Here is a 25283-nt window from a genome sequence, read left to right on the forward strand (position 1 = left end):
CTTTTAGCTTAGCATACTTTCAGGCACTAACTAAATGACAAGTTCAGAGGACAATGTGCTACAGAAGAAAGACAGATATTAGGAATGAACATAAAAAAAATATTCTACATAATATGTATAAAATAAACCATGTTCCAAAATTATGTTAGTCAGTACTACATTACTGGTGCTTCTCCACGGGTGTGTACAGCAGAATTATGAACAGTGCTCAACATTAAAAAATGTTTATATAGAAAAATTAGAAACTCACACAGGATCTTCAGGATTTTGAATAGTCATTATTGTGTTTCAAAAGATATAATAAAATTATTTGGAGAGGGACTGTTGCAGATGTTGGTTATACCCAATTATAGAGCATCTCCCTCATTCAGCAAAGCTCTCTGAGCCCCCAGAGAGGCTGTTAAGGATGGTTATTAGGAGAGGAGGGGGAGGTAAGTTATCTTTCACCAGCTCCTGGCTATGCACTTTTCTCTAGATGTAACCCACTGTATTTTTTATTATCAATATTTATTTATTAATTTGTTTAACAAAATTTGTACATTGCTTGAATGTAAAACAAACAAACAAACCTCAAAGGTTACAGCCCCTCCCTTTCCCTGTGTTGTTGTAAGCTGCCCTGGTAATGTTGATTGATACTCAAGGCCAGGTTACAGATTTCGGAAAATGAAAAATATTGCTTGGAAGCACATGCCAAGCTAACATTTTACTCTTATTAAACAGTGCAAAATAGCTGGTGGAACTTGACATACCGTGTTTCCCCCTTTTTAAGGCGTAGTCATAAAATAAGCCATAGCAGCATTTCTAAGCATTTGAGAAATATAAACCGTACCCCGAAAATAAGCCATAGTGATAGGTGCTGTGCGGAAGAGATCACTGAGCTCCCCGAGTCAGCAGCAGCAACGCCGGCCGCAGCAGTGTTTGCTGAGTCCTTTCTTGCTTTTGGGACTTGGTTACTGTGCTGGCTTGGGATGGTGTGTGTGCAATTGCTGTTGCTGCTTCGTGTTTTTCAGCTGGATTCTCTGGGTTCTAAGCACTTTCCCCCGTTTGTTTGTGAAGCAGCACTCGGCTGCAGCCCCTGCCTCTCCCGACGGCTGCATGAATGCGAGGCCCCGCCCCCTCTCCCCTTCGTGGAATGAAGAACGGAGTTTTAGCAGCATTTCCTCATTATAAAAAAAAGGTCAGGAACTTTTACTTTAACCTCAAAAATGGGATATTTCCTCTCTCTAAAAACAACTCTGACCTGAACACCAATAAAACGGGGGTAGATCACCTCCAGTTTATAAATCCACAAGTAGATCGCAGTCTCCTGGAAGTTGGGCTCTATACTTTGGCTGATTGCAAGCCTTTGCATCTTTAAAAAACAAAAACCATGCGCTTCTCAGTCTTAATTTTCCTTTAATTCATCCCCCTATACCCTCCTCCAACCATTGCCTCCTTCCATTCCTTACCCCCCTCCCTCTCTCCCCACTTCCCTCACTCCTGTGCGATCTCATTTAGTCATATACTTGCTTTTTCTGTTGTGTTGTCTATTTTATATTTAATATTATTACCCTTTATGATGTTATTTTTTCCCTTGCGATAATTATTTATTTTTTATCTTTAACTAACTTTCCATATTTTTCCATATATAACTCAACACTTTCCCATTCCTTCTTAACTCTTTGGATAGAGTGCCCCCCCATTATTGTTGTTAATTTTACAATTCCTGGATTTTTTTATGGAACCGAACAGCTCGGGTGCTTCAGAATGTGCCTTCTGTTGCTACAGGGCTATGGGGCTTCACTATTTGACCCCCCCCCCCAGGTTGGGATTTTTAAAGTAGTTCTGTGGGTCCCAGGGCGCAGAATCACCCCCGATCCTTTCCTTTGTCTAAACAGACCTCTTCCCCCCTGACTTTGGAAGGCTGTGCTTCAAGGGTGATACCAGGGGTTTTTAAAGACCTGCGCCTCTTAAGGATTGTTACGGTCCATAACTTCCATTGCTTTCTACAGGGTTGGGGGTTTAAAGCACTGCCACCCCCACCCCACCCTGCAGGCGCTCGGAACTGGCAGCGCCAACAACGCGCCCAGCAATGTGCAGAAGAGAGCACTGAGCGTCCTGAGCCAGTGGGTCCCAGTTGTACCAGCACTTTTTTTTAAAAAAAAGACACCCCCTGAAAATAAGCCACTGTGTGTTTTTTTGAGGGAAAAAAGTTATAAGACGGTGTCTTAAAAAAGGGGAAACACGGTACATTTTCAGGGGAAGACTTTGGCCTTTCAAATTTCAGTGGGGCCCTATGTAAGGTCAAAATTTAGTGCACACCCCCCCCCCAGCCTCTCACCTTCCATTCTGCTCAATTCACTACATCATAGTTGTGACGCCCTGCAGTGCCCCTAGTCTTGGTGTCCAGTGCAGAAGAACTGGTTGCACTGCCCTAAATCCACCTCTGACATTTGGAGGGGGAGTAATCTGAAAACTGTTCACAGGGCACTTCGACTGGTTCCTGATAGGGCATCCTAAGGAACATCCAACAGATTGGATCTCCCTCTCCAGCATCAAGGACAGAACTCCAGTATTGTCGAGGGAAGTTGAGCATTGATTCCATCATCCATCCCTCTCCACTGATCCTGAATCCTGATTCCCTGTCTCAGCCAACACTGGGACTCTGACATCAGTTGGGCCACAAAGATGGCTTATCAGGGGCATGCTAGCAGAGGACCAGGAACCAGCTTGGATCCACAGCCATCCCGGTACCTTGATCAACTGCCATATTGGCAAGGATTTAGACACACTCATGAATGTGCAGATTTCTCCTTCTCATTGCCTCTAGTGGAAAGAATGTATACCGATACTTTTTTAAAAAGAATAACCCAGAAGCTGATGGAGGACCATAGAGAGTTCCTCTGCCCTCACTGCTACCCTGCCAATTTTAGCCCTGCAGGGTGTAGGGTGAGGTGCTTAAATCACATTTAGATTTTGCCCACCCACCTTTGGAATGCAGCCTTGGTGCCTAAATAGAGAAAAAGGCACACATGCTCTCCTTTCCAAAGTCCCTTTGCTCCTTAAAACATCTCTGTCCATGTCTGTGTCTTCAAAAAGTAGCATGTAAGGCAGTTCTCAGCTGCATAAGTTCTGTATCAAATTATTTTATCGTGTGATATATAAAATCCAGGGTCTTACTGAAGCCTGGTGAGTGCTTCTGAGCTGCAGAATGAAGAAACAACACACTAATGAACACATTTATATGGGTACTTTGAGAGAGAGAGAGATTTTCTCAAGAGGATTGAGCTTTGCCCTATACATCCCAATAAACTTTGTGTGAGAGGAGACTGAATTAGGAGTCATTCACCTGGAAGAGGCAAGTGTGTGTGCATGTGTGGAGGACAGGGGGGAGGATCAGCTGCCAGAAACAGAATTAGAGGAGCACAGAGTATGTGTCTGCTTCATCTTAGATGTGGTGCTGCAAGAGTGTGTCATAGAAATTGTGGCCCACGATAGGAAACAATGAGCATTTTATGTGGGTAAATGAATCCTCCTTCGAATGGTGCCGAGGGGTGGCTAATATGGTTCCCTCCCAATGTTGGAGTACAACTTTTATCATCCTGTACTGTTGTCTGTGCTGGCTAGGGCTGATGAGAGTTGCAGTTCAATAGCATCTGAAGGGCACCACATTGGCTACCCCCAAGAAATGGATATTGCTGAGCCACAAGGTATTGTTTGTGCTAATTCACCATACTGTAGTTCTTTATTCCACCCCAAGATGATCTCAAACTTATCTGTGAATAATTGGGTGCATCACATTCTCTTTTGTTATCAGTGAATACAAGTTACATTCTTCCAATTGAGGCTGGGCAAATTGCCAAGGAAGGCTATTTTCATTAAGACATCGATAAACCAAGCAGTGCACACCAATTGGCCCACTGCAAATTGGTGATTAACCTAACAGTTAGATGGGCTTTTGTGAGTGCAGCCTTATTAATCAAGCATCAGTTGGGTTAATCAAGATACCAAAAGTAATTTGTAGGAATAAATATTTTATTGCCATTAATAAAGCAAAAGGGAATATCTTAATGAATTTCCTTATAATAACATTCAAGCTGTGGACTCCCCCCACCCCCTTTAATATCTACATTACCAGGATTTAACATTTGCCATTGGGTAGGGAAGTCATTCAGTGTGCACAACTTGCTCAAATATCAGTCACCCATCTAATTACTGGTGTGTCTGATTTCTTCAACTAAGTATTCGTGGACATAAACTCTGTTTATAAGGAAAGTGTTCAGAGTTTTTCTCTCTTTTTCTGGTAAGATGATTTTTCTGGTAAGTTGGGAATTGGAGCCCACAGTGGCAGTGGGGAAAGGACAGCACTTAAATGGCCAATTCAGAAGATGAAATCTATGTATAGAACTTTTGCAAGGTCAATGTTCCATGTCATGTCAATAACATCTGCAACAGACAACTACAACTACAAATGTTGAATCACGTTTGTTTAGGAATTTTTGTAGGCCAAGATCAACATGCAAAGAGAAAACACAGTTCAAACAACGATCCTTTTATCAAACAGGTCTAAGTAATTATTTAGTAGCATAAAGCATACCAAACCTTCATGTCCCCTGCTCTGAGTATATGGAAATTACTCAGGGCACCATGCTTTCTTGAACTGACTCATTGTCCTTCAAGCTGAGAACACATTATCTTAGGGAAAATATATTTGTTCAGACACGTCTTGGCATTGCTATGAAGAAATAGATTTGTATAGTATGTTTGAATCCTCAGATTTTCTGTTATATTTGCTTTCATATGATTTTATCCTGTAAACTGCCCTGAAACTTGTGAGTATAGAGCGGTATACAGTTTTTACTACTACCGGTACTACTACTACTACGGTAATAATAATGTTGTTCTTGTTTAAATGATTTATTGTTTGTTTGCTTTTTAGACTGTACACTACATAGAAATTTTTGAAATATTAATAAATAAATAGAACAAGTCAAACTCTTGAGTAGATCCATTGAGATCAATGAATTTAAATTCAAACTTAAATCCATTGGTTTCAGCAGGCCCTCCCTGAATATGGCTTAGGCTACAATCTCCACCCATACATACCTAGGTGTAAACCCCACTGAATTCAGTAGGACTTCCTTCTGATTAGAAATTGTTAGGATTGCGCTATTAATCTCCTACAACCCAAGATTAGCACTCTGTGAGAACACTCCATTGTACAGTCTGAAAGCTGTTCTGCCTTTGGTTTTTTCTTCTTTATCACATATCTGGGGCACTCTCTTCTACCAAGTATTGTTTGCCCAGAGACAAGGCTTCTTTTCTTGGCTGCAGCTAAGGAAACATTTTGTCATTGTTGGAAGACAAACAACTAGATTCCCTAAGCTCTTGTCCTGAAGCACATATGACAGTGGTATAAGGTTAAGAGAGTTTTAAGAATACCACCTTATTCAAAATATTGTCACAATGTGTCTGGTTCATCCCTTAGGATTCTGAAAGTATTCTGTAAGAATTTTCTGGAGTTTATGAATCACATCAGAACATGGAATTTGCAACTAAGTTAAATGCCTGAAACAATGAGTGTTTGAAATCTGTTATATAACACCTGCAAGTACCAGACAGTTTTGAAACAATGCTAAACACTACTTATTGAGGTCAAGTACCTCACAAGTTGCTGTTTGCTTTCCATTCCTTTCTGAAGATACTGGCTGCAGATGTTTGAATCCACCCGCCCACTGCAGCCATGAGAAAATGAAAAGTTATACTGTAGTTCACAGAAAGCCATGTTTTGCCCTAGATTCCAAATCAAACACCAGTCGAAAATAGTGCTGGCAAACTAGAGAATTCACCGTGCCTGCATGCCATGAAAATAAATGAGGGTTAATCAGCAATGCTCTTAAATGCCACTAATTTCAAAGGGCTTTTAGTGTGTACAGTGTTCTCAGGCTGAAACATTTATTTTTTTAAAAAACTAGTGTCGTTCTTAAAAGTGCCTGCATGTTTGAATTCAGCACTGTTCTAGCAATGCATTTTTTAAAAGTTAACAACAACAACAACAACAACAACAACAACAACAACAACAACAATAATAATTTAAGACAATGAAAGTAAATGATTTTGAACTGCAGCCTTAGCACTGATGCATAAGTTGTAACTAATGGGTTTCCTCCTTTTCCCCCCCACAGTTGATTGGCTTTGTTTATGCCTGTTACGTGATCAGCATATTCATGGAGGAAGAGGACAGCTGTAAGTACTGAATACACACCTACCCATCACTGGAGCCGCAATGCTGGGGTGAGATTTAGTATTATGCTACAGCCAACTGTTCAGAACTGGTGGCTTATATTTGCAAAAGGCATCCTTTCATTGTACACAGGTAGCTTTGTCCTAAATCAGTCCTTTTTCTGCAGGAAGTATATGCATGTGCTTTGCAAAGGCTTAAGCAACCAACGTTTTCCTAAAATGTGCCTACAGTTTCATTGATACTTGACATGGCAACTTCGTTAACAGTGATAAACAGTGATATTGGGAAAGCTATGTTTTCCATTGCAATGGCAATTCCCTGCAATACAATGTGATTCTGGCGTGTGCAGGATCTAGAGAGCACCCCCACACATTGAAAGGACATGTGAGGGGCTTTCATGCACCAGCCCCACCCCACTACTGTGTACTGTGTACTGTGGCTGCAGCCCCACTGTCCACAGATTAAGCCAGCATCCGGTGCATAGAAGCTCTTGAGTCTTGACCCTTGGTGACTGCACAGCTGTCAGGATATGTGGCTGCACTGTGCATTGCAGGGGGCAGGGAAAGACTACCCAATGTGACCCTGCAATTCCCATTATGTGTTCTTTCTATGTGTTTATATGGATGTCTGAATCCCCACCTCCCAGCCATCCACTTATCCCCCTCCATCTTCCTTCCTACTTTGACATGCAGTTTTTGAGGCACATTTTTCTTGTTCCTGAAAAGTTGGAGCGTATGACAGGTGATTCCACAGTGAACATAATATGAAGGAATGGAAAACAATTCTAGCATCCCTAAAGATCCAATTTCCTCATGAGTTCTTTGAAATGAGTGCTCTGACATCCTTACCACGTTTATCACTGTTCTGGCTGTCTTCTGGGTCAGCCTGATCCTTGGGAATGGATGATTTTGGCTCATTGTCTTTTGTCTCTATGCTGCATAAGGATCTATAACAGCTGAATTTTACTCTAAATATGAGAGATACACAGCTTTGGAAACCATCAAAATTGTATAGTTTTACAGCTTAATTCCAGCATTGTCAGCCAAGACCCCATCTTCGCTAAATGTTGAAAACATTATTATACCACTTGAAACAGTCATGACTTGCCCCAAAGGATCCTGAGGATTGTAGTTTGCAAAGGGTGCCCTGGCAGAGCTCCAGTTTCCAGAGATCCCAGGTAAGAGGGGTTCATTTTTATACCACTCTGCAAATGGTAGGTCTGTGAGGGGAATGAGGGTCTCCTACCATCTCTCAGTACCCTTAACAAACTACATCTGCCATCATGCTTCGGGGGGGGGGGGAGGCATGACTGTTTAAAGGGGTGTGATGATGCTTTAAATGTCTAGTGCAGAAGGAGCCTTTAAAACTCTTCTTAATGAAATATCCTTGCCTTATTCAGTTCACCGAAGTTATTGGTCTGAAACCTGGCAGGAAGGCTTAAAAATTAATAACAGCCACCTCTTTCATTGCCGTGCAGGGCTTAAAGGAATATTGAAGATCAGCCAATGAATGCATTCCAAAGGGCAATAAGCAGAGGAAGGAATGTTGTTTAGAGTGATTGCTCTTCTAGTTTTTGTCTCATATGGGGACATCTTTCATTATTTATTTCAAATGGCTTGTAATTCAGTGGTCACAACATATGTATGCAGTAACACTCAGAAAAATGGCTCTCTGAAATCTTGGAAAACTGTGTACAGTACATCCATTTTCCTCAATGGAACAAATAGCAGGCTCCTCGTTTCACTTGGCAAAATAACACTGGACAAAAATATTAATTCCTCGCCTCTCAGCACTATGGTTCTGAGCTGAAGTATGTCTTTCCTACAGCTGCTGCTTGCCTAAATGTATAGATCTCCTGGCTCTCCAGTGTTTTGTGTAGTTTGTCTCCCTGCACATACTTTGAAAAAGTAGCCATCAGAGAGGAGGTAGATCTCGCTCAGGACCATGACTCAGGGGAATGGAGGTTAATCCTGTCCCCACACTATTTTCCCTGCTGGAAATTGCTCCCCTTTCCCACCCAAGCTCCTCTTTGTTAAATGTGCTATTGCCCAATGTGACAGGGCTAAGTGTTTGTCAAGCATTCTGTTTGCCAGACACGCTATTTTATGAAATGCCATGGCTTGAGTGGTTTCTTAGTAGCCGCGCCAACAAGCTCCATGGAGTAACTGCGGTGGTGTGCTACCAGGGCTGGCAGTGGCACATGTAGGTTGAAGGGAAGGTAGAGTAAAAGTTTGGAGAGCATATATTTCCTCTCACTGCCCACTATCCTCAGAAATATAGGTGTGCACATATGTGCATGTGTCATAGCTGCCAAGTTATCCCTTTTTTACAGGGATTTTCCCTTATGCTGAATAGGCTTCCTCATGAGAAAAGGGAAAACTTGGCAGCTATGGCATGTGTGCACATGTTCATGAGAAAGAGAAAGGGATAATGTGTTTGGTTAGAAAAGAGACGTAATGCAGCGCTGCTTCCAGATTCTTGCCCTTTTAGTGGCTCTTCTGCCAGATCCAGTTCCCCTAGGTTATTGTTCTCCCATTACCTTTGCTCATATATTTGGAAGGATGCATCAGTCCAGTATAAAGATTCTTGTAGCTCAAAAGGATTATAATGGGTGGGGGACATGTTAAATAAGCATCTCAGCAACACACTAGTATTCTCCCACTAACAACAAAGTATCTTTATATCAATTACTTCCTTTCATTTGTCAAACTTTCATTTGTATCTGTATTAATCTTAACCTGTGCTATATATAGAATCAAAATTACACTCAGAGCAGATGGAAAACAAACTCAGAAACTTATTATCTTGCCAAATGGTAGGCTGAGAGCAGTCTGGAATTATGGGGGGGGGGGAATGGAGTATGACTTGGCTTTACATATACATGTCATAGGCAACTGGAAAAAAGTTTACATGTTCTTTACTTGGGGCCACTGATACTTTTTAATGTCCCATTGTTTCAATAAAAGTTAACTGCATTTTCATATGTGCATCCTGAGGTACATACAGCGTTGTTGTTGCATTTGAGTTCAAAGGCATGGCCAAAATAACAATCTGCAAATATAATTGGCTCCTCAATGTAGAGGTAACTTTTAAGCCCCTAAAAGCGTTGAAATCAAGATTCTTCTAACATCCAGGAATGGAAGTCACAGTTCATAAATTCATTACACAGTGTAATTTATATCAAGCTATTATTTAAAGTTAATATATTCTAGGAGCCTCCATATCATTCTTTGCCAATTCTCGAAGGAGAATGTTGCATAATAGGAGAATCGTCTGACACCCACAGAGAAATAGCCAGCTGTTATTGCTAGCAATAGTATTAATTAACACATAATACATTATTGCCCTTCCTCTCAAGCTGTAATATTCGACTGCACTAAATGAAATATAATACAGAATTTACACATGAATACCCACCATCTGTTGTTAACATTCTAAATAAAGTGAGGTTTGTTTTTAGTTGCTTCATTCAATATTTATACAGCTAGGTATTATGCACCCTTCTTCTGAATAACTTTTAATTAATAAAAGCATTTTCATGAATATATTCACATTAACAAGAACAAGTTGGATCCAGACTAAGTTAGGCACACTAGCCTCAGTGAAAGCAACAGGACTTGTTTGTGATGATTAACTTCTCCTGTTGATTTCAGTGAGACTAACCTAATCCAAATCAAACCTATTGTTCTTATAAACAGTATTGCTAGATTTGGCTGGATGGTTTTGAAGTAAACAGCATGGTAGTATTTTGAAAAGAGCTTCCGCACTAACAGACATTGGGCACTTCCACACAACCTGTATCCTTCATATTGAGTGTCCGAGATACTACTTTTTAAGTCCATATTCCTATGAAGCAGAACATTTTCCCACCCACCTTGTATTATGTGGGTGTTCCATTAGGTTAAAAAATCTGATAGGTACAGTGGAAGGCAGGCATGGTCGCAAATAACTGGCTTTTGTGAACCTGATTCAAAACGAAGCTAAAAGTAGTGCTTTTCCTGGCATGTGTGACATTTCTTGTGGGGACCTGGAGGGCATTACATCATACCTCCTGTGTTCCACTAATTTTCTGGGGGCAGCCATAGTAAGTTGCCTTAAACAACATATGAATTAGCTTCAGAACTTAAGTTTACTATATATTGCAGTTGACTGACTTATTCATAAGGTTTCTGATGAACAATAGCTAGAAAACTATGCAGCACGTATAGTTGAAAAATGTTTATTCATATCAGTGTGTGTTCATGACTACATAGTTCTCAAGACACTCCTCAAGAGTGCATCTCAGGTTGCAATTCCCATTCAATTAGGGATACGTGATTGGTGCCCTAATGGGAGGATGATTTATATTCAGCCTAATCCAGACCCTGCCTTGGCAACACTCCTTTCAATCCAGCAAAAGGAGACGTTTGGTCCAGCAGAGAGATTCCCCTGATGGGGGGAGTTGACTTTGCTGGTTTCCTCTCTCAGCCCTCATTGTCACCTCGCACACTATTCCAGAGGGTCCCTGTCCCTCCAGAACAATGGGAAAATGTCACTGGAGGTTGCAGGGGGAAGTGAATTAACCCTTCTGTTGCCACCTTAGACCGCAGGAATATCACCTGAATAGAACTCTGCAGAGGGAATATTTTTTACTTAGAAGCCATTTTTTCCTAAGCTTCCTAGCTGCACAGCAAAGGGGGTGATTTTCATTCCAATTACAGCTGGATAGGAAAGGATAATAAACCAACCTGTGTGCTGCTCTATGGATAATAATCACACCTGTAATTAATTAAATAAAACCAGGAGATGGAGCTGCATGCTGTGCCTTAAGCATAACATATTGTTTCGCCAAATAATATTGTGGCGCCTTTAAGGTTAACAAGGTGTCACAAGACCCTCTGCTGCTTTTTGCTTCAACCGACTAGCATAGCTGTGCATCTGTAAAATTCCAATGAATGAAAATGATCTAATTGGCCAGAGACCTTGTTATGAGCACTTGGCACATGCAGAACACTTGAAGCTGGTCCAGCAGTTTTGTATGAATTCTCAGGCCCCCACCCGGTCATTTCCTGTTCCCCAAACATCCATACTCCCCATCAACCAAAACACTCATTGTGCTAAGTGTCACTTTTCCTTCCTCCGATTTTCAGGCTTTGCTTTTGATTACCAGTTGCCAATTTTAGAAGGAGTTTCCCACCATCTTGGAGGAAGAAAGGGATGGGGCAGGAGCAAGGACAACGACAAAATTAAAATAGAGGCACCCCTTCAAAATGATGCTCAGGGGGATTAGTTTATTAAAGAATGCAGTAAGCCCATTGTGTTCTAGTATATATCACTTTCTTCTATGCCACTTAGGGTTGGATAGATTGTATTGTTTAATGAATTTCTTCATGTCAAGCATCATTTTGAGGCTTTGCCTCTCTTGGCACCCGCCACGCAAGAGTCGCACCTTAGCAGCAGCATGGCTTTTATTACAGCATCCTTGGTGGAGAGGTAATTACATATTATGAGGCTGTGTGTGGAATAGAATAGATGATAGAGTAAATTAATCAGGCCCTACACCTGACGTGCCCTGACCATAAATTAACTTAATTATATACCAGTGAATGATCTTGGGATTCAGTTTAGATAAATTTCCTCCCTGATATTTTATATGTCTGTTTTGTTTTGCTTAAGAGTGAATTAGTTTGCCATTCTCAGCATATTAGCATGCAGTGCTTGGCTTTTCTCTTGGGCCTTTTTGCTGTTTAGGACACAGAACTGCGAAAGAGAATATCAGCTTTCATTTGAGGCCTGAGGGAGGGAATGAAAGAAGGTACCTGAATATTTGTCTGGGGTGGCGGTAGTGGGTTGCTGATTCATGCAGAACTGGGCTGACAACTTGTCATGATTATATTTGAGCATCTTTTATATAGATATATAGATGTGGACATGGAGAGATAGAGATAGAGAAGCAGCTGGTTATTTGCGCTTACTGCACAGCCACCCAGGACGATTCTTCGTCAGATTTGATAGCTTGATGTGGTGTCTGCGGCTCTTTGGGGCCTAAGGATTTTTAAAGGCAACAGGCCCTTGTGCTGTCTCAAATCTCAGCCTAAATGCCACTGAAAGTGAGAAAAGGCACTATTATATTCCACTGAGAACACAATACAGTTTTTTGCTGGGAAAGTGTGTGCATGTTGCAAAAAAAAATGGGGGGGGGGGAGACAAAATTTTAAAGACTTTTAAACATTCTTTTTTAAAAAAAAAAATTAGATGCATGTGTTCCAGTCTGGAAACACTCGGTGCATTTTCTGAAAAGCCTGAGATTTAGAACAGCAAACAGTTTCTTCAGAAAGGATAACTATTAGTTGAACAAACACAGAAAAGTATTTTTCTTTTAATCATTAGACTATTTCTGTCTTCAACTAGTTCAGTTTTCAGCACAGTGCTATCCCATTCTATACCTCAGATGATCCAACCCCCAGCAACTATGATGATTCAGTTTGGTGTACATGCATGCTACCTTATCATGGGTTAAGTTTATCCAAAGTGATTCAAGAAGTAGTACCGGTAGTTGTTCTATTAGCATGATTGTTATCCTATACTCTCACCTGTGAACAAATCCTATCAAACTCATTCAGGCTTACCTTTGAGTAGACATTACAGTGGTACCTCTACTTACGAATTTAATGTGTTCCGAATGCACATTTGTAAGTCGAAAAAAATTGTAAGTCGAATCCCATAGAAATGCATTGGGAGAAAAATTCGTAAGTAGAAGCAACCCTATCTAAAAATTCGTAAGTAGAAAAAATCCTATCTAAACTGCATCCAAGATGGCGGGCGGAGCTCCATTCGTAAGTAGAAACATTCGTAAGTAGAGTTATTCGTAAGTAGAGGTACCACTGTATATGATTGTACTGTTAGTATTAGTTGTTTCAAGAGGAGGAGGATGAGTCTGGGAAAGACAATAAGACAGCTTGGCTCCCAGCTGGCTGGAATGAAGCCCAGGTGGACTTTTAAGGAGTGGGGTTCAGAAAGCAGAGGCACAGAGCAAGCAGGAAAGCTACTTCCTCTTTATAAGCTGCAGAGACCACCAAAGAGGCAAGTGGTGAGGAGGAGGATTTACAATACAGAGGACATCTGTGATGGAGATGAAAGGGCAGCCAAAATACTGAAAGAGGGAGGTTCTGGGAACTGGTAATTGGTGTATGAGTGGGATAGGCTGCCTTCAGTCGTTGATACCACATAATGTACTATGGTTTTTAGGATAAGGTTCCCAGATATTTTTTTCAATGAATCCGGGGACACTTTTCAACAATGGATTTTGTATGGGGACTGATTTGTAAATCCTGGGACTGTCCCCAGGAAATGGGGATGTCTGGTAACGTTATTTTAGGACCAAGAGCCAAAACTAAGAGCAGCCTGAAGCTCTGTCTTCTATGAAGAAGCGAGCTGAGAGCATTTTGTTGCCTTGTGGAGAACATATTGTTTTGTTGAATGACTTGTATCACATCTCTCTATTGTAAACATGGCTAGCTAACCCCAGTTAATACAACACAGGCCACAGCAAATAAAACAGATGCAGATACAAATAAAATAGCTTCATAGCAAACAGCTGCTTCCATGCCAGGTGATCCCTCCTCTCCCCACATTTAATGATGGGGTCCACATGACACAGTCATCCTTCTCTTAACTCTCCCAAGCCAAAACAAAATTAAAAAAAATCCTTCCAGTAGCACCTTAGAGACCAACTAAGTTTGTCATAGGTATGAGCTTTTGTGTGCATGCAAGCCAGTTGACCCATTGCACTACTCATCTGTATTCTTCTAATACTCATCTATATTTTTCCAGCAAATGAAAGGAGACCTTTAGCCCTAGCTATCAACCATACATATATTTTCAAGAGGGATAGGAAATAGCAGAAAACTGCAGGTTGTGCCACCCACTCTTGTGGTCTTATTTCTCCTGCACAAAAAGTTGCTGGTTCAGAGCATTAGCCTGCTGATGGCACCAAGGGGGAAGAAGCAAAAGGCCAATCTTAGACCCGTTGCCAACTGTTGTTTATTCCTACATTGTTTTATTGCTTCCTTCTGGCACCAGCTCCTTCCAGCGTTACCTTCATTATTTAAGGTGACTTAGATATCAGCTATTATGATTCCTGCAGAGCTACAAAGCAGCTGCCCTTGGAAAATAAATCTTATTTTGCAGCCTGTAGCAGCTAAAACAACTAGTTTCTCCTGCAACCAGCAGTGATCTGCAGGTTGTGGAAAACTCCTCTCTTCAACTCCGCAAGACATTGCTTAATAGCTGGGCTCCACACAGGGCTTTTTTTGTAGTAAGAAGGTACAAGTGCAGCTAAACTATTTCTCAATGTATAGGCTGTTTGAACTTCTATAGACTATATAGAAGAGGAGATTGTGTCTTCGTCTGATTATATCCCCAGAATTTGTGATATTCAAAGCCTATTTTTTTTATCATGTTGAGAACCTGTAATAGCTTTCACCTATAGAGATCAACCTAGCACGAGATAGATAAAGTAGGTTTTCCCATGCCATATTTGGAACAAATGATGCCATTTTCATTGGATAGTTTATGAAGGTTTATGTTGTCTACACATTAACTCTTTAAATGTAAAAAACAAAACAAAAACCTGTCTTTTTAAAGCTTGCTTTGATGGCCGCAACACATAATAGTTGTACTTGATTTAGATATTCTCAGTGTCCTGTTCCGCAGTCGCTCCCTGCCCACGTTGTGCCCACTAGCTGTGCCAATAATAATTTATGCAAACAATCATATTAGCAAGCTGATATGCTTCCCAGACAGAACAGTGTATTTTTTTTATTTTTTTAAAAAAAAGATTTTATTGATTTTCAAACAAGACAGACACAAACAAAACATATAATATAACACTGTCCCTTCGTTTTCCCTCCACCCACCGGTCCACTTCTGCCACCAGTGGAACCCGTGTGCTTTAAGAATCAAAGGGGTCCAATTGAGAGTTGGGTTCAGCTTCCCCCCTCCCTCCTCCCCCCCATATCCCCCCCCTGCCACTGAGAGAACAGGGAGGAAGGAGTTATGGGGATTTGCATCCCCCAACTCTTTCATAATCATATTTGCTAACATAAAACACAGAAAAGAAAAGAAAAAGAGAAAAAGAAAATTGGGAAAAGTTGGAACTTCCCAGTTCTTATTATTTTAACATTTTGATTGCGACTCCCTCGATAGTCTTCCTCATGGTTTTCCTAAAAAAAAATTCTGATTACTTGTGGCGAATTTTCCAACTCAGTTTCAAATCTTAATCTTATAGTAGTTAACTCAATCCTCCTCCTTTTCCATGCTGCCCTCCCACAGGTCCCCTCCTGCCACAAGAAGAGCCCGCAGGGCACAGCACTTCCAAGGTTCCATTTCCTCCTCACCCATCTGGACGCCCCCTGCCACTGAGTGTCTCAGAATAAGGAGAGGGGGGTAGGCAGCTTTCTGCCTAAACACCTCACTTAACTTATAAAAATTTACAATAACTTAAAAATTCTTTCCCAAACCATTCTTATATTCCCTTAGGAAAACATAACTTTTTTCCCCCTTTCTTTTTTACCTTCCATCTCCTCTCCCTAAGTCTTTTTCCCCCAATTGGTTCAGCAATTCCATTATCAGGCCAAGATTTCGAAAACCGTCTTTCAAAAACCAAAACAATACCTTTTAACTAAAATTTTTACCCCACTCCCATTCTTTCCCAAATCCATCTCCAGACCTTTGCCCCCCCCTGCCCCTGTCCTTCCCATCCCTCAAAAATACCACTCCACATTTTAACCCCTCCAGGATTTTCAATTCCATTAATCTTTAAGTTCCTTTGTCTCTCATCTTCTTGTTCTGCTTGTTTTTCTCCCTTTTGAAGTCCATATTTTGCTTCATCCCAAACAAGTTTGTCATAGTCCAAATCCTCTTCAATACTTTCATCCAGTTTCTCCTCACACACAATCTCCGACTCAGCTGTCTCCAAATCTAAATTATCCTCTAAGTCCTGGACTTGGACTTCAGTCTCGACTGATGATAAATTGGGATGTTGCCGTTCCTTGTAAAAGTCTTCCCATGACAGCAAATAGCTCAGCACCATCTCCTGGAAGGCTCGAGAAAGCTTTGTTTTCATACTTCTCGTAACCGCAGATAAACAGGGGGTAGGGAACAATGGATACTGGAAAATTCCTTTCTCAGACGGTCGACTCCATTTTGGCTGTTCTTTTCCTTGGTTCTTAACTCAATCCCAAATCCGTTCTTATTTCCAATTTAAAAAGTTCTATCACGTTTTCAAGCAATTTTTTTACTGTTCACAACAATACAGTCAATCCACCCGGTCTTTAACAGTTTGACAGCTTTTGACAGCTGTCAAAGCGCTCTTCCCCTTAACTCCGCTGTACCTCAAGGGGGGCCGGACTCGGGGGCTGAGATGGTTCCAAAAGAGTCTTTTTTTCCCTTTCGGGTCCACAACTCCAAATTCTTTCGTTGTTCGGCTTAGGTTTTTTTTAAAAACGCCTCCCAGTTTCCCATTAGGAAGAGACCGGCTTCCGTTTCTTTAAAGTCTCTCCTATTTTTCCAATCGGCAAATTTAAAGTCCAGATCAAAATTCCACTTACTTCTTTGGAAATCTTTGATTTATTTTTTTTTAAACATACTTTTTATTAATTTTACAAAATACAAAAAAAAACAAAAAAACGGTACATACATAAACACCTTTTCCACCTCCTTCCTACCCACCCACATGGGTCCTCCCCTGCCACAGAAGTATCCCATGTATGTGAACAGTCAGAGATGTTCCATTTTATGCTTGGATTTCTGTCCTCCTCCCCCTCCCCTGACCCCAAAGCCCCCCCTGCCACCAGGGAGCTCCAGCAAACCAGGGCAGTACGCAGGAGGCCATCCATCCAACCATCTATTGTCATACCAAAAAAAAAGAGAAAAATAGAAATAGGAAAAAAGAAAAAAAGAAAGGGCAAAAAAAGAGAAAAAAACAATACAAAACAGAAAAATTTTTCTTACATTCATGATTTTAAAACCATATTTTGTGGGCTTCCCCTCCCCCCCCTTCCCCGGTTTTCATCCCTTTTTTATCATCTGCAACAGTTTCTTACTTTATAGAAATACACCTTTGTATCTTATATAACTTCAAATCACTGAAAAATCAAACTCCCATTTTATCTTCCCGTGCCTAATTTTTTCTCCCTCTATAAGCCTCCATATTTTCACATTTTCCAAAATCCATTCACTTTTAAAACTATAACTATTCTCAATTTAACCTTACATCCCCGATTTCCGGCTCCACCCCCCCCCAATCCAGCAAATTCCATAATCAGCAGACCAGTTATAAACCTGTTAATCCATCCAAGTAATCACAACATCACTTTCCCTTCACCCCACCCCCTGTTTACAGTCTTTTGCCATCCAGGCCACCATACAGGGCCCCTGAATTTCTTCTCTTCTCTGCATATTTTTTCCTTCTTCCCTGTGGGCGTTCTGGAGTTCCAATAATACCAATCGTGCCCCCCTCAAAAGCGGGGCACTCCATCCAACTTTTTGTAGAGTAAAGTCATCATTTTTTCCGTGGTGTGCTTCATTTTGTGTTGAATCATCACAGACCTCATCTTCATCTTTTCCTTCCAAATCACAGTCATCATCATTGTCATTCTCACATTCATCTTTTTCAATGTCAAAAGCTTCATCTCCTAAAAAATCATATTCTGTCATCACCATCTGAAATTTTTTCTGTAACTCTTGCCGTCGTGTCTCCTCTTGACATAACTCTATTCTTGTTTCCCACATTAAGGTCAAAACAGACCGCTGGAACTCAGGGGAACACTTTTTTGTTGACATAATTCAATCCTGCCAAGGTCAAAACTTGTCACGTGGGGTGGAATATGATCACAGTTTATTTTCTCGACTCCATTTTAACAAGCTGGCTGCATTCTTCAAGTCTTATTAACAATAAAGTTCGAACTCACATTTCACAAACATTTAAACCAGAAAAGAAATTCCACAAAGTCCAGAAATACAAAATGAAATAAAAATTGACTCATAAATCCTGATCAACTCACTGGGTTGCCTGGGCTGCCGGTTCCCGAGGAAAAGAAAGATTTTTCTCAGTCTTTACATCTTGCTGCAGGGCAATCATAAACCACAGTCTCTCTCCCCTTCTCACCCTGCATCAAAGGGGAGATTCTCTTTGATGCCTTTGAGGATCCTTTGAATTGTAAATCTTCTGTTTATGGCTTCGGGTTTCTATTTACTGTCTCTTTTGTTGCCGTGGGGGGGGTTGGCTTCCTCTTTTTTCCCCTCTCTCCCAGATCCAAATTGTTTTATAATCCAAATCGTGAGGTTACTTACAATCTTTTCCAATCGTTTTATTTTCGGAAGAATCCAGCGCTCTCCGCCTTCGGCTTGAAGCTTCTCCCTGCTAGAATAACGTTGCCGCTCAAAATGGCCCCCGCGACTTCTACCCTCCTCGCTCCGGAGCTCTTATTAGAGCTAACCGAAGAGTTGGGGAGTCCGGATTTGGGCTGTGCCGAGCAAATTGCCCCCGGGACGCCCTTCCCGAGGTTCTAAGGGGCGCAGCGTCGCTCTCGCTGCCCTCCCCACTCCTAGCAGGGACGGGCCGTCTCGGAGACGAGACGAGACCCCGCCGATCGGCGCTGGCGCTGAATCCGGAAGCCTCGGAAATCTTTGATTTAAATCGGAAGAATCCGCCGCTTGCCGGGTCAGGACTCGGAGCTTCGCTTCCCGGAGGTAAGATGTGGCCCAAAATGGCTCCCGCGGTTCAACCCCGCCAGCTCGCGATCGCTCTATTGAGCTCTCGCGCAGCGGGGGATCCGCCAAACGGAGCAGCCGCTGGACGCCTGAGTCACCGGAACTCTCTATCCGGTGCTTTTACGGGGAGTCCGCTCGCTCTGCGGACTTCCCCCCCCCTCCGAGAAGCCAGGGACCTCGGCACGCGAAGTCCCTGCGTCCTTCTCACCGCCGCGACGAACCGGAAGTCAGAACAGTGTAAAGTAGGCAAAAAAAAAAGGGGATGCCTCGGCTGACTGATTATAAGGACACCCTCCCTACAACATCTCTCAAAATGGAACTCAATTATCTGTATAAACAAGAACAATATCTGCATATCATGTTAAAGCTGAACTGGGGAGAGTGACAGAATATCTGGAATACTTCAGATATAGGTATGCAGGCAGAGCCATTATTAAATTTATTCTTATATTACATGGTTTTCCATTTACTTTAAGACAGTGTGTACACAATTGATTTCCACAAATTCATGTTGAACTACTGTATATTCCTGCGTATAAGACTATTTTTTAACCCAGAAAAATCTTCTCAAAAGTTGGGGGTTGTCTTAAATGCTGGGTTGTATTTCTTATACAGCGAGTATATCCCAAACGCTATATTTTAACTGGAAAAAGTTGGGGGTCGTCCTATACTCCCAGTCGTCTTATACACCAGAATATACGGTACACTGTATTTTCAGTTGATTTCATAGGTGGACTTGTTGACACTTATTCTACCAACAACCCCACCCCCACCCCCTGGAACATTTTGAGTTAAAGCCTGCAAAGCTTGTAAGTTAAGAGATTGGACAAAAGGACCTCATTACTCCTCCTAACTACACTGAAATTTTAACCTGCTGTTCAGATAGGTTTGGCATGAGATTACTAACATTATCTCTAACTCCCTCAAGGTGCAAAAACTATTTAAAATGTGTTGGCAGAGTCAGTTTACATTATTTGACTGCTATCCGATCTACCAATGAATGCTCCATAGTTTTTTTGGTAGCAGCTTCTCCCCCCCCCCCCCCGCCGCGGCGCTTTGTGTAAGAATGTCCCAAGACACACTGGCCCCAGGCATCAGCCATTTCAGTGATCAATCCTCATTGGCTTGGTTCAGATGCAAGAGGCTCTGCAGTCCACTTTGGTAGCTTCCATTGGCCAAAAAGCAGCATCCATCTGTGGGTATGAGGGAAGGCATGAGTCTCATGCGCTGGGCAGAAAGTAGATCAAGGTCTCTGGGTGATTTTCAGGGGTTTGCAGTAGATTGACAAGAGTTTCTCACTCCTGGTTAATCCCAATAGCGACAGCAGAAAGATCTCCCTCTGTCTGTAAGTGCTCATCCAGACTGTTGTTTGTTCTGATTCAGCAATAATGAGCAAGTTAAAAGATGTTAAAAGAATAAATGACAGTAGCTTCAACATTTATTCTTTAGTATATACAGTTTAAAACATGTTAAAAAAATTATCTGAATCTCCACCTGAGACCCCAATGCCAGGCTGGGTACAATAGCAGACCCTCCAAGTGTCCCTATTTTCCAAGGACAGTCCCAGATTTGCAGAAGCCATCCTGGTTTCTGATTTGATCCCAGAATGGCCCACTTTTTCTTAAGGTGTCCCTATTTTCATCAGAGAAATGTTTGCGGGTATGGAGTTATGCAACCCCTGAGCCAAGGAGACAAGTAACTCCACAACCTTGAGAAGACATCTGAAGGCAGCCCTGTATAGGGAAGCTTTTAAACATTTAATGTTTTTTATGTTTCAATATGTGTTGGAAGCCACCCAGTCAAATGGGTTGATTATTATTATTATTATTATTATTATTATTATTAAATAGGACATCCTTATTTTCATTGGAGAAATGTTGGAGGGTATAGAGTAGTACTGGGGCTTGATGGACAAATAGCTTGACCTGGTTCTCATCGCTGCTGGTTTTCCCTGGGGAGAGAGAATACGAAAACAAATTTTCCTAGGGACCTTGTGTGCCTGTGCAGTCACAGACTGCAAATAGGCTCTAAAGAATGAAGAATTTCAATGACCAAGGTGAATTTCCATTAAAAGCTAAGCTGCAGAAAACAATTTGGGTAGGCAGTGAACTGTGCCATCCCCTAGTTTCTCGATGCTGATCTGTCTGCGGTGTGGCAGGCTGCCCACTTGGATTCACAATAAGATAATTGGTATCAGTATCTGTTGCAAATGGGCCAGGAAAGCTGCTGCGTTCAGAACTAATGGGCCTTTCACTATCCAAATTGTGAAAAACTCCACTCTCTTTCATGCTCAGAGCTGGGGGGAAAGAACGGCATTTTCTAACTTTCATTCAAACCTGAAAGCACTTGTGCGCCTTTAGATTTTGTTTTATTTCTCGGCATTCTTGCTGCCGAGTTATTCGCATAGGTTTCTGCTGCTCCCTATCCCAAAGCCTCGGAGCAGATGACGATCCATTAAGAACAAATAAACTATTCAGTTAAAAATGAATAAAGGTTATGCAACAGACAGACTGAAACATGATGTTGAAAGGTGAATCCATTCCTGTACCCTCCCACAGAATATTATGTATTATTCATGTCCCTTAGGCAATTGGCATGCCAAAGCACAGCTTTTTCTGAATCACATTGACTGTTGCTGAATGCTGTGTTAAAATTGCCATGCTGCATCTAACTCTGCATTCTCTGCAAGAGTTACCCACTGTGTACCTCCAGTAGGGATCAATGGTTGGTTTCTCTCAGTTTCTCCTTTCTTCCAGCTGTAAGTTTGGTTTGCCCTATTTTTGCATCATTTCTATGGCTTGGGCAAAATAGGCTGGGAGGCCAAATGGGGAGACCTGGTGGGCCAAATCTTCCCCACTCCTGTTCAAAAATATTGGCTAAAAATCTCCAGAACTATTGCTTTTCTAGTATAGTAATGCTCAGTGATTTTTTTCTGGAAAAATAGGTGCCAGAACTCACCATGAAGCTGCTACAGTAAGGGCCAAACTTTTTAACAGCAAAAAGAAGTACCAGTACTGTGTACACTTGAATACCCCCTGAAAAAAGCACTGGTGATGCTTAACTATAGGAGCTTACAAGTGATCAAAACCTTTCACATGCCTTATCTACCTGTAATACTTACAGCTGTAGGGAAAGCTAGTATTGGCATCTTGTATTTTGCAGATGGAGTGGTGGGCTGAGGGTGAATAACTGTGCCGAAGCCTGCTTAGTGATGAGATTCAGATTGGGGCTTTCTGATTCATAACTCAGTCTGTTAGCCACCTATGTGCACATTTCTGCAGTGTTAACTAATTAAGTGGTCAGTCAACTAATTGATCAAACCAACTCATACAATTAACAAATCTTCTTTGGCTGAGCAACAGCTTTACTTTTAATGACCCAAAATAACATTTTTAACCAAAGAACTAGAAGTTTACAAAACAAAAGAACTAAAGTTTTACATCTGCAAGGGCACCCGAAGCAGCAATTTGAAGTTCTAATATATCCTCTTTTTCTTGAACATTTTAATACACCCATTCAATTTTGGTGAAACAAATACTTATGGTTATACCCCATATTAACAGAAAAGCACTCTCAATGTTGTTATTTCATTTATCACATTTGTCTCTCACTTAACAGTGGAAGACTCTATGTGTCTTCTCAGAAATGAGTCCTGTTGAGTTCAGTGGGGCTTTTTCCAAGGCAAATGGGTATAGAATTGCTCCCTTAATGGTAAAAACCCCTGTAATGCTTTCAGAAATTGATTAAAACACAGAACAGTACTCAGATACAATAATAACATGGTTAACATCAACATAACCTAGTCCTAACACTTGAAATGTAAACACAATCTGAATTTGAAAAGCGTAAGTGATAAAATGATCCTGCGGAGATTAGCCTGAATAAAATGTTTGCCAATGTTTGTTGACGCACCGACAACATCACAGAGCTCATGGAATATAGAAAACAGCCTCCTTTCTCTCCTCCCCTCAGTAACTTGTATATTCTCATTTCAGGTCGAAATAAGTAATGAGCACTGATGGAGCTGTACATGACTTTTAGCAACATTTTGCTGAGGAATCAACCTGTTCAAAGGAAGCACCAGCCTTGCAAGACCGTCTCACAGAAGAGACGCAACATGCACTTAACCTGGACTGTGGATTCCTCTGCCAACGTGGGACTGAATAGATCAGCCACCGACTCATTTTTCTTATCATTGTTGTTAGGTGGATTCCTGTTAGATTATCTTGAATTTTCTTTTAATTATTCACTTTTATGGACACTTGTAAATTGTAACTTTTTTTCTTTTTAAATAATTTTTTAAAAACAAATATCTAATGTTTAAGGCATGAAATAATTGAATGTGTGTGAAGTGGGGGGAGGTTTTTTTTCCAGAATACAGCCAGTATTTTTGGACTAATGCAACCATACTGTACCTGCATGTGCTAGTGGTTATTTCACACAGACAGACAGACAGACAGACACACTTTCCTCAAAAAGCACCAGGTTGTGGGGCAGTAGCGGTGGGGAGCTACAACTGGGACACAACATTGCGCTTTGCACTTACAGTGGGACAGTTTGCCATGGGAAGCCACGGTTAATAGTTTGCCTTGAACGAGGAGATTACTCCAGCTTTGCTCCACCCCCAGCACAAGCAAAAGCAACAAACCACAACCCTACACTTAGGCACTTCCAGACCACCTGTTTATTGACCATTCATCCTGACTTGTTTGCAGGGAGTGCTGACAACATTCGCTGTTTAATGAGCATTCTCTTTTATTTGCTTGCAGGAAGGTTAGATGGTACTGACTCAAATACAGTAAAGTAGTACCCCACACTTTCCAGTGTGTTTCTCTGCCACTTTTCTTATCACAAAAAGGCCAATTAGGACGGGGGGGGGTGAATTTGTTGCACCAGATCTCCAGATAAGGTATAATTGTCCAACCTGAATTTGCTGGTTGAATCCATCTGAAAATAGTGGCCATGCGGAAGCCCAAAACAGGGGTGGTGATCAGTTTCTCTCTGAGTAGAAAGTGTTCTGAAGCCAATGATTGTTCTTGGCTTCCTGTTAGTGGCTTGCTTCTTTGAAAGAAACCATGTTCGTATGTTAAGGATTGTGGTTTGTTGCTCCCGCTTGCAAAGGACCAATCTGCATGTTCATGGTAAGCCATAAGCCATGAGCCATAAGCTTACCATGACAGGCCAGTGAGGACACTTCAAATCCCATGATCAACCTACTATGTATGTAGGAATTCTAAGCTGCAGTTATTTCCCATTGATTGTAATGATCACCATCGTTATCTAAATATCGTAAGAGCCCAGGTCTGTATGTGCTTACTCAGATGGAAGCCCCACTGAGTTCAATGGTGCTTTCTCCCAAGTAAGTAAGTACGGTATGCATAAGCATTTACAACCTAATTTGCAAATTGCTTCTTTGCCCAGGTTGCCCCCTTCCATACTTGCATTAACTGTTCTTCTTGATGATCCATAGAGAAATGAATGGAAACCCTGTTTCATTCTCCAGAAATTCAGGGCATATGACTGTAATGTGCACACATGGTCTTTTAATTTTTCTCCTAAGAAGGAGCCAAATATGAATTTGTACTACACTGGGGTAAAGAGCCAAGGGGTGGCACCAACTACAGCCTTACGATCCTCTGAGGGTTCATGATGCCCTTAACTTAAAAGCTGACCAGAAGGCATTAATTATGAAAATATGTATAAAAATTTGTAAAGTTATCTGTAAATACCTTTAGAATATGAATATGCATCAATGTGGCATTTTGGGTTTTTTTATTTAGTTTCCAATGTTATAAAAAGTGACGCACACAAGTGATTCTTTTGTCTGTATATTTGGCACTATCTGACTTAGTTATTTGTCTTTGTTTCTCTTCTGTGTACAGTAGTATTTAGCTCACTTCCCATGGTGCATACTCCTGGGGACTCTTGTCAGCTGTCTACAAAATCAGTTCTTCACAGGGTGCAGAATTATATGTTTTCCTAGGGGCCCAGTCACTGTTCTTGAACTCCATTTAGTAGGGAACACGGAACTGTTCAGAACCTATTTGTGATGTTCATCCACTTCTCTCTTCATTTCATTTGTGTTTACTTTATTTACAACAAATATGTTTTCCATAACCCACTCCATCTAGTGCTCTAGCATTCAACGTCTGTTTTCTCTGTATTCATGAATGGGAAGTAAGTGGGTTATTGTTCAAAAAATACAGCGAGAGTTTGATTACGGTATATCCTTTCTCAATTGGTGGATATGACTAATATTTTGTAATTTTGCTGTTATGTATTAAAATACTTTCGGGTGGGTTGATGC

The 25283-nt window shown here is 41.3% G+C and overlaps 1 protein-coding gene across 4 annotated transcripts in view; it reads left to right on the forward strand.

Annotated features, from left to right (window-relative positions):
* Positions 1–24790, forward strand: part of NKAIN3 (sodium/potassium transporting ATPase interacting 3) — a 197385-nt gene extending 172595 nt beyond the window's left edge. For 2 of the 4 annotated variants that reach the window (XM_035126230.3, XM_088675579.1), the window contains exons 5-6: positions 6165–6273; positions 22972–24790. In XM_035126230.3, the coding sequence (XP_034982121.1) occupies positions 6165–6236 (72 nt within the window). In that variant the 3' untranslated portion in view covers positions 6237–6273; positions 22972–24790. The remainder of the gene's footprint in view (positions 1–6164; positions 6274–22971) is intronic. The other 2 variants (XM_088675578.1, XM_088675577.1) reach the window with 1 other exon arrangement.
* The last annotated feature ends 493 nt before the right edge of the window (positions 24791–25283 follow it).

The sequence above is a fragment of the Zootoca vivipara genome, chromosome 8, assembly GCF_965207765.1.
Source record: "Zootoca vivipara chromosome 8, rZooViv2.hap1.1, whole genome shotgun sequence".
NCBI classification, from domain to species: domain Eukaryota; kingdom Metazoa; phylum Chordata; class Lepidosauria; order Squamata; family Lacertidae; genus Zootoca; species Zootoca vivipara.